The 10897-nt window shown below is 46.0% G+C and overlaps 1 protein-coding gene across 1 annotated transcript; it reads right to left on the bottom strand.

Annotated features, from left to right (window-relative positions):
* Positions 1-7398: 7398 nt before the first annotated feature.
* On the bottom strand, positions 7399-9478 carry N7529_007867 (uncharacterized protein; the record flags this gene model as incomplete). The annotated part of the gene is made up of 3 exons (XM_057243394.1): positions 7399-7737; positions 7789-9203; positions 9454-9478. The coding sequence occupies 3 exons, from the start codon at positions 9476-9478 to the stop codon at positions 7399-7401; spliced, it is 1779 nt and encodes a 592-aa protein (XP_057094932.1).
* Between the last annotated feature and the right edge of the window lie 1419 nt (positions 9479-10897).

Here is a 10897-nt window from a genome sequence, read left to right on the forward strand (position 1 = left end):
CGTGAACAAAGGACCCGAGGGTTGAGATGGAGAAGTTGAATTTGCGAGGCGCATCGATCTGGTGCTTCTCGACGGTACATGTACCGTTTAAAAATGAGTTTCGAAATCGGGATTCAAATCGGCATGGTTCCTGATCGCGACGGGAATCCAAGGGGAAAACAATTATGTTCGAGGTGTGAAGTCGCGGGGATTAGTCGATAAAATGAATGTTTGAATCCAATAGCGCGGTAAAAATTCCGGAAAATCCCAGGTCGCAAGGATGCGTGTAGCTATTGGAGACTTGGATGTGGAGCTAAACAAAAGAAACAGTTAGATTATAATGATCTAACCAGTCCCCGGTTTGGGCCGAATATATTTCGAGAATCGAAAAATCGAGAGAAAAAAAAAACATGAACAAAATCAATTTAAAGGAGTATCCACCGTGTGAGATAGATCGCAAAGCAGAAGTACAAAGTTGGGCAGAGGAGGGGAAAGCGAGAGAGAGAAGAAGGTCATTGTACTTGGGGACATTGTATGGTATGGTATTGTTCACGTACCTGGGAACTGTGTTATGTTCGGTATTCAAGGTATTCGTGGTATTCGAGGTATTTGATGTAACAATATTGTATTTGGTCCAGGTTGTTGGGTGTTTGAGATAGTGCAACTGGGATTTTTCTTCGAGTTTAAGATCCAAAATCCCAATAGTATGGTTCCAGGTGAGACTAGAAGATTAGAAGATTGAAAAGGAAGAAGTAGAAGAAAAAAAAGAAATGACCAAGGGAAGGGAGAACTAATATGAGGGGGTGGAGGGTAATTAAATGTTATTATTTTACAGTAGGGGATCGACAGGTTGTGTTTGCCCCTCCCTGGATTTAAGTCTTAAATAAATATTAATACCTTTTTATACATACATTCTAATATTTTATATAGTATATACATGTGAGAAAATTAAGGATTTAAGGATTTAGAATTATTGTCTATATCTGATCCAATCTAGGAACCCCCTGAGACTGAAAACGTTCATTTGACAGGTCTGCTTTGCTTTTCATTTCTGTTTTACCGAGCTTCAATAGGTGGGTCCGGCGGCTGGAGAAAATGTGTCTGTCTGTTGACTTACTTGTATAGGGTTTGGGTATATCGTTCTATAGTTACTCAATATGGTAGTATATGGATATCTCTCTTCATAGCACACTCTAAGCATGTCATTATTGTATAGCATATTACCTACATACGCAGAGATAGAATTAAGATATACTATAGCAAATCGCAACTATGATCGAAGCTAGGATCCGCGTGGAACGGGGATCGAACTTGCCGGAGGTCAACCATTTCACCGGAAATGCGCCATGCAATTGGCCACCCGAGATAGACCTACATAAGTTCATATGTACTAACCATATGCATATGAAAGCCATTATTCAAGAGACTCAGACCGTCCAATCTACACGATACACAGTCAAATCAAAAGTGTAATAATAGAAATAGACCGAACTATTCTGCCTACGTTCCATCTTACATCATACCCAAAAACTCGGCTACATCCAACTCTACACCGTATTGTACCGAGACTAGCCAAAGCACTTATATCTAGATCCACCAATCAAACCCGTGATCCCGACCGCCGATTTGAAAAGTGAAAGAAAACTCCAAAAGTATAATAGAAACTGTGGATATATACATCAATCCCTTCATGTCCCCAAGCACCCAATAACCGCTTCGGGCCTCACCAATAAGCTCGAATACAGCTCGCAAGGGGCGCTTGAAAAGCTCACAAACTCTATTGCACTCCGATGCTCAAATCAGTGGGGACGACGCTGCCGATCGATCAGCTTCGAGAGAGTTCCAACCGGCGAACTCGTCATTAGAAGGGATACCTTATCCCGCCGTGGCTCCCCTCCCAATGTATTGGTTGTCGGGGCTTATTAGCATCCCAGCATTTTGGGTTCCCTTTTTTCCCCGTGTGTTAGATGATGCCTTAATCAAGTTAAACTTTCAGTTCTTGATATCGTATATAACGTATACTAAATTTCTACAAATAGTTTAGTTATAGAATTGTTTGGAATGTTCCTATGAAGGTAAATATAGAAGTATGGTATGGTACGGTAATTTATACAACATGGGGCTACCCGTCGTCATCCATGGATAGCGACGGGAATCATCCGTGGCTTCAATCTGCAATACAGATCCATGGATAGATGTTCCTGAGAATCATAATATGACCTCAACGGCTTCTTTAGTCTTACACTTTGATTGGACTCTTCCCTACAAGACCTAGCTGTGTACAATATCAAACTACAACCAGATTGACATTCAAGATCATTTGATATACCAAATCACATTCCCATACTCACTTAGGCAGTAGCACAATCTACCCCTGGCTTGATCAGGATGCAGCTCAAAACCATTGTGCCACAGAAGAACTTTGCCCCCGTCTTCAAGCGAGTCAAACGCCTTCAATCGTCTCACAAGAACACAGAGTCACCCCCGACATTTCTTGGTTTTATGTTTTTGCTTCTTCACACCGTTTCCTGTCCGTGCAGCTACCCGCGTCTCTCCGTATGGAGTACCTAATCCTCTGTACGAAATGTGCGTACCAGTCTAAGACAGAAGGATTGTGGTGGAGTTGGTTTATAGTGGGGGTGTATCGATACGAAGATTACTGTACAATAGTGGCTAATACGCGTCGGGCTAGGACGTGATCTTCGTTGAAGTTCGAATCCGAATTCCAATCATCTAATCTAACCCCCACTGCCTACATAGTACAACATACAACATATGTATTCTGTAGTGCATCCCTGGAGATTAAATCTAGAGAGATTTCCAATACGGAGCACGGGATTTGACGTGCATGAACGTCTTGAAACTACATAAGAAACATCCCGAATTTAACCTTCGGAGGAGAGCTATTTTCCTACGGGACGTGCGTGGTTTATTGGCCCAACATAAATTCCAAGATTGATATGTATGTAGTTACGTTGTAGGGACGTTGACAGCTGAATCACAGGTCTTGCCACCGAATAAAGGGGTCTTGACATTACAAGGTTACATTTCGCCTGTTTTTCAGCTTTGAGAGTCTCAAGCTGCCCAATTTTAATTTGCGATGTCGATCCACCGGTTCCACTATTCTTTATTCCTTAACCTTTTCCTTGGATACAGTGCGGCGCAGCGACGAGACCTTCACCTGTTATCTGCGGCTACGCGTATTCGGATTTTCGCAAATGGGTGGGGACGATGGCGAGTTCACGCAAATGAAGTACGGTTACAGTCTTTGGACTAATTAGACAAAGGATCATGGACCAGCGGTCCAGGCCATATTCCGTTCTCCTTGGGCTCTCGAGCTTGCTCGAAGGCTGCAAAACAACGCGGTCCTACAGAAAACTGCACGCCATGCATACTGCAGTATGTACCAGATATCTGGAATAGAGTTTGTAGAATTCATACTCCGTACATAGATATTTTATGTCGACTGCAAGGGGCTCAAAACATGACATTATCCACCACTAGAAACTCAACCCCCAGTTAGCCTCTCATGTACAGTCAAGAACTGCGACACCTATGTCATAGCTTCTCATTTCCGAGAATCTTGGAGCCTCAATGCCTGGAATCTCACCGTAACCTTACTGCAACCCAACCAGGAGCCTGGAATTTCCCTTTAGCTGCCCAATAAGTCAGAATGCGCAAAATCAAGCTCGCGGTACAACTTTTTCCAGCCTTGACGTAATAATTCAATACTATTGGCACTCGCGTCCGAGAAAACTCCAGGATCCAAATAACGAATATGCAAAGGTAGCTCACATCCAATCAACGCCGAGCATGACCTTCACGAGACTATTGGAATGGCTCCATATGGGGAAGAGGATGCAGGCGATCTTCTCCCTTGACAGTAAACTCCACATCAGTCGAAGGTGAGGCAACACGGGAGACTGCATCTTCGATTGCTGAATAGGTCAGGCTCTCACATTGCCTACAGCATATGCGTTGCGGCAGTGGCGGGAGATGCATATACCTCCAGGGGAGAGGAGTTGGGAAGAATATGTATCGTATGGAATTACATTATTGCCTATTATATTGACATAGTGGTCTATAACTCAAGTCATAAACCATAGGGCTGGTATACATGTAGAAGTGTACAGGGTGGTATACATATTGTAGCTAGTCTGTAGAGGGGAAGATTCGACGTTAGTGCAAAGCGAGTACAAGTCGAATACAATTTCAAAATTTGTCAGTGTTTATTTCATATACACTCTCATCACTCATCTGTTAACAAACACGCGCCAAATAAAAACCAAATTGCAACCACTTCCTAACATGTCTCACATCGATAAACAGATCACACGGGCTCAGCGCAGACCCTATCAGTCTGCAGTCAACAGTCCTCATACTTACCACTCCAACCAAATTCCAACCAGCGCATAATCAGAGCACCAAAAAAAATAAAATAAAAGCAATTGCACTAGCAATGCAATAATAACACGACGGCTTAGTACTTCAATTTAATCGCTCGGCCCATCACCGATGCAAGCGCGTGATTCGTGCAGCCATACCCCGATCGGCCAACCAGTCCTAGCTGAAATGTGATCGCCTCATTCTGCCCAAGCAACTCATGCTGTATCTTCCTCCACTGAACACCTACAAGACACTCTTCACAAGCCTCCGGCTCAACTCAAAGTTCAGTACGGAGTAGTACGGAGTACATACATACGTTGTACCAACCCATCTCATCCCCGCAGCGGGACGGGAAAGCAGGACTCGACAGTTCTTCACGATCGGGCTGCAAACGCCCACCGAGGTCTGCGGTCTGGTGCTGTGCTCCCAATAGATTTGGAATATTTTTCTCCGCTCGTCCCCCGCGCATGCACAACATGGTTTGGTTTCAGATCTCCACTGCGAAATGTGAGCTATGTGTTGTACAGCACAGATTGGGGCCGTTTGGGCTAAGATCTGTTGCCACTGTGGTCTGGGAAATTGATATATCGAGATCTTTCCAAGTTGCTCCACGTGGAGGCCCATGTAGTCCATGCTCAATGCTTGAGACGGTGTTTCGGTCTTGAATGTCTACAGCTACAGTAGTCTCGCATTTGGTTGGTCTCTCTAAGATCAGTGTATGAGTTTGGTATTGTTTCATCTATGGATCCCAGACAAGATCCTATTTCTTGACGGTCTTGCCAGTCTTGCCAGTCTTGCCAGCTCACATTCGCAACTGTAGCACTCGGCAAGGTCTTCAACAAAGCTTGACCAGACCAGACCAGACACCGACAAACCTCCTTACGCTGCAGCATCCCTTGAAACAACAAACAAAGTCAACATGAACCACTGGTCCGTTCGCCAAATGCAAGGGAATCAGAAATGGAGAACAAGACAATCTCCAAACACCGAACAGGGTCTCCAAACACCGAACGGGGTTCTTGCATGGCTGGGTTCCAATCTTCACTCCCATCCCAGCCAGCTCTACCAGTCTCGATGCTTTCGGCAAGAGACAACTGCCCAGGCTTATTCCTAACTCGCCCAGATCCCAAAGCTATCAGCCGCCAATTATCCTGAAATAACTTCTCTGTAGAGCAGAGGAAAGAGAACAATCTGCCGAGCGGAGCATCGACAGGCACCTTACCGAAAATTTTAATCTCGACTACACCGACGCGGTACTTCGATCCGACATTCTGGAGTCACAAATACACACGCTTCACGCAGGTCGATTCTTGGCGGGTATTACTTACTTGAACAGGAGAATGGATACCCACTTAACAAGGTACATGCATACAATATTGTGCAATCAGTATACTAATGATGATAATCTGAGATCAAACAATCAAGTGAAATCATATTCTAGGATTATAGTTTAATCCCTTTCTTTACACTACGTATGCTGGAATAATTCTATTCGCTCTATTTTATCAACCCCATACAATTTAATACTACCTACACCACACTCACTATACAAAAGTACTCGCCAAACTCAATCTACCCATCCTAGACCCCGAGGACCCCGAATCCTTTGAATCCACATGGCTGTCCAGTCTAGCGGGTACACACCGTACTTTTGTTTGTCCCCATTGGATGGTTATTTGTCCCGACTCGGTATTTGCGGTTTAGGGATCTGGATTTCCTGAATTTGTTCGAGAGCATGAGTTAGTGTGTGATGAGATTGCAGGATTTGATCGTTTGACCGACGCTAACATGAAAAACAGGGTTGCGATTCAGGACTCCAGTGTGTTCGGTTGGTGACTGATTGGTCGCGATTAATCCTTCCGTAGTTTGATATACTATCCAAGTTATGTTCCTTGTACAGACATTATGCTTATTGTCAACGACATATCATGATCTACAGTACAGAATATGTTGCAAGGTAAGTGTATCCCGAAAACCAACCTACAAATCACCATCGACACCACAACCAACCAACAACCAACAACCAATTTCAATACCTGCAATATCATAATACAATTACCCATACGCGGACATGTAATCCGAATACGCCTAGCAAAACCCCATAACCTGGAAAGTTCGGGGGGAAGTCGGATCCCCACAGATCGGGAGAGTTTCCAAAGCACAATTGACACCAATGAGCTATACAAAGCCCTAAAACAAAAGACAGGAACAAGAAACTATCGTTTGCGTTGAACTTAGTATATTCAACTAACACGCAAATGTACATTCTACGCTCAGACACCGAGACGATCCAACCCAATTCTTTTAAAGTTCATACACATGTCTACAGCTACTAAAGTACATATAAACAGCCCGCTACACACCTCCAAGCTATCAACTACAGAGTAGAGTACACGTAGAATCCTTCGATTGAGTTGCCTCAGAATCCATCGCCTTACACAGAAAAATAATGCACGTTGATGTAAGAGCTAGCCTTTAAATGTGTGTGGCAGCGGAAAATAACGAGGCCTCAGCGCGACGGTCCCACTTCGCTTGGGCTGGCGTGCCGAGGTGAAGGATTATCATCTCGATGCCTCACATTTTGAGAGTCTGGAGCGGGCGATGCCGGTTTCGCTTTCGCTTGTCGCCGGCTTCAAGTTTGGGATTGTGTCATGGGCGCGTGGTGGCGATGTGGAAATTTGAGGCTTGGGGTTTTGTCTGGTGGTGGGATAGGCATATTGGGGTTGGGCGTTCTGGACAAAAGTACCTTTTGGAATTTGGTTCAGGCGGAAGAGTAGCTAGCGGTGGACTGGTGAATTCATTTCATATATATACTCTGCATGCGAAGTCTTGAATTGAACAAAATCGTTCTAGTGACTCTTTAAAGTTTGTTCATCCAAAAACCACAGCAGCCCTCAATTCCCCGAACCAGCCTCTAGCACATATCAAATCGAAAAAAAGATCGAAATGCCATTGGAGATGGGTATGAAAAGATCGAAAACCCCAGCTTTATGTACAGGATGCATCGCTTGAAAGCCCAAAAAAAGCGCCACATCAATATGTCGTCCCCAATGGAAGATGCTCTGAAGGGAGGTGCCCTATGGGAAGGTGGTCTATGAGATGTTCCATGGGGACAGGAACATCGCCTTCACGGCGGGTCTGTCTAAGCTGGTGATGGAACAGCCGCCACACGCCCTGCAGGGCTTCAACGCGGTCGTTCGCATCAAAAAGGTCTAACCACCTCGTCCGCTGCAGCTTGAGGACATGCCAGGGCTGGTCGTCTGCAGCGGGCGGATAGTCACTGTGACCGTCTGTTAGGATGTCGAGGTAGCGTCTGTGAACGCGGAGGTGGAGGATTGAAATATGGTGGTTGATCGAGGAGATCATGTAAATCTGATAGTTGTCAGTTTGTAATCACATGGTAGATGAGTTGAGGTAACATACATCATCAAAGGGACTATCTTGGATCTTGCCTATATGCATATAATTCATGCGTTTATCCCACAAACTAGGTCCGGGCTGTAAGATCTTCCACTTTTCAGTACTGGTCAGTCTGCGCATGGCGCTCGGCCTCCGCGAGAGCGAGGTAACAAACGGATGCTCGTACTGGCGACGCTTGGGCTCCGGAGCGGGCTTGCCTTCTTCCATCATCGAGTCCGGAAGAGACATGCCGTGTCCATTATTGATGAGGTCTTCCAGAATACCATCATTAGGCGCACCTCCAAAGCGAGGCGCTGTGGTCCACCATTTCCCCTCGCCAGGCTGTCTCTCGATGGCGCCTTCGCGGGCTCGCTCTTGCGCGGCCAGAAGCATACCGCCGACCTCGCGGAACAAATCGCACACCTCACCGAGGCCGGTGCCTGGTGTGTCCTCACTGTTCCGGAAAGACGTCTCTGGTCGACACTGCGAGATAAGAACGGGGCCTTCGAGCATGCCGCTCCGAGCGAGCTGGCGGTCTCGCGGGGATCGTGATGATTGGAATGTTTGCCGTACGGGGAAGAGGAGGTTATTGGTGGTCAATCGGGGTGGCAGCGTGGGTACTGTCACTTGACATCCGAATGGCCATGCGGCCATCTCCACAAACGCCCGAATGGTCTCATCGCGAGTTTCATCGGGCATCTCGCTGCCGCTGCCGATTCGACGTCCCGTGTACATTGCCACCGCGGGTTGCGGCTCTTCACTCGGGCCGTTGCTCGGTGCGGCTATTTGTGCCTCGTCCAGATCCATTGCGTCTTCTGCTGGACCGTCTTCTGTCTTGGACTCGTCCCCTTGAATGCTATTATCTGCCACTTCCTCAGATGATGGGGTTGGTTCGGGGGTCGCCGGGCGCTCGAAGTAGTGGTCTAAGCTCGTGTCCCAGTATTGAGCCATGTGCTCCAATCCGGTCCAGAACTTCCTCGACTGGGTCACACGAACGCGACTGCGGCCCTCACGCGGCGGCAAGCGAGCCACCTCGCGGAAGGTATCGTCGTTATCCAGGGACAACTCGTTTCGTAGGGTCTCATATCGTTCCTTCGGGGGATACGGGGCTCCGTTGCCCATCACGGGCCGGGGGTTGTCTTCTGTTGGCTCGGTGGTATCTTCCCATGGCAAGGGGGCAAGAGGGTGTGTATTGTCCTCGGGGATCATCTGGTCGACTGACACGTCTGTCTCCATTTGTAGGTTCAAGGGTCTGAAGCGTTCCATGGAAATGTCCTGCGGGCGTTTGATGTCGGCGAGGAGATCGGACATCTCCTCGAGCCTCGAGTCAGATTCATTGGGGACGACATTGGGAAGGTTGTATACGGGGAAATCGAGTGGTGTCGGGTCGGCGGGGGGTCTTCGCTCCTTCTCCGGCTCTGAGGTGGCAGAGGGCAAAGCTATAACGATGTGTCAGCTATGGTCAACTGATGCCAATGACTCGTTTTTCTCCTGGACAAGTAATTGTGAATCGCAGGGCTTGTGATATCACCATGCGCCACATTCCACGCGACCTGGAAGGTAGTGGCGCTAGGTTCCTGAACCCAACTGCCAAGGGTAGCCAGGACAGCAGGGGGAATAGCGAGGGAATGGGCAGAACAAAAAAAATATATAAAATTGTTCCAGATAGTTTCAAGGGAGTGTGCTTACCCAGCCCAGCGCCCCAGCCAAACATCGCCTCGGTCTAATGCAGCACGATCGCAAACTTATGAAGGGGGAGGGGGGCTCCCCTGCGGGGAACACAACGGGACAAGAACTCAAGGGTTGAAACGGGGTAGATATGTAAGGAGAGTATAGAAGTGAAGAGAGAAACAGAATTCTCGATAAAAATTAATTCTTGATGAAAATTGTAGATGGTTGTAGGAAAGTTGAATTGAAAGGAACAGGGACTTTTGCAGGTGGGGAATCCGGGACATGTGCGTATCAACAATCGATTTGAGGATATATTCGATGTATTTGATACTCAATTATATGTATTGTGTATATATATACATATATAAGGCACGTCTATTTGGAATATATCTTCTAAGTAGAATACTCTAACTATATAGAATGGTCATCTGGTTAGGTGTTCTATAGATCATTTACCGTGGCTACCCTGTCATGTTCTGCTATATGCTATATGTATTATAGGATTGATATTTGCATACTTCGATGATATTATACTAGTACTCCAGTAAGTCTTATTATTCTATTTATATTTATATTTTTTACTTCACTAAAAATTTACAAGTGTAGCAGAATTGAGGCTATTCACATACAAGACCAGTCACATGACAGCACCAAAATAGGCATTGCTATCGATAATGCACATCGTAACTCCTTCAATAACTATACTTCACTACGTACCTACTACATGACCCCCTTTCCTACCTGCAGTATGACTCTATTCTCCGGTCTAACCTAAACAGCCTAAACATGAAACCCTAGAGGGTTGGCCCAGTCCAAATACAAACTTTGAGACCATCCATAAACCCGAAACCGCCTTGTTTCGTTTACCTTTGAAGGGCTGAGAAATTAATCATGACGAGAATCAACTCCATCGAACTAACTAGGGATGGTAATCACACTCTTCACCACAGAAACCACGTTCTCGCCTAATCAAGTACATCCTGAAGATGTTATTGGATCATGATGGAATTAAGCGCTCATCTGTCACAACAGAGGGGGGAAGTTGCTTCCACCCACAGCCAACGGAAGAAGCGCCGGGCTTCAGACAAATGGAAGACAACCCCTGGAAAAAAAGTCAAAATGATCCTGAATTTCCTGTTATATGTCTTGCACTTTGACACTCTTTTTTTCTCTCTTTCTCTGTTTTTCTGTATAACCCTCCGGCCTCGTATCTGACGTGATACACTTTTGAGTCTTCGTCAATCGGAACTATATGAACTGAAGAAAAAATTTTCAGATTCGAATTTCAGTCCGATTAACCTTCAGAATCCCTTGAATGCTCTCTCTCTCACACTTTAAAATACCTTTGTGTCGTTGCTTGGTCGGTCTACAAAGGGATCCATACTTCTGATACTTCTGCACCCGTCTCCATGTTATCACTCTCCAACTCGCCAATTTCCGTCATAAAGGCCGGGTCCTCGAC

The sequence above is a fragment of the Penicillium soppii genome (genome assembly GCF_028829465.1).
Source record: "Penicillium soppii strain IBT 18220 chromosome Unknown utg000006l, whole genome shotgun sequence".
NCBI lineage: Eukaryota > Fungi > Ascomycota > Eurotiomycetes > Eurotiales > Aspergillaceae > Penicillium > Penicillium soppii.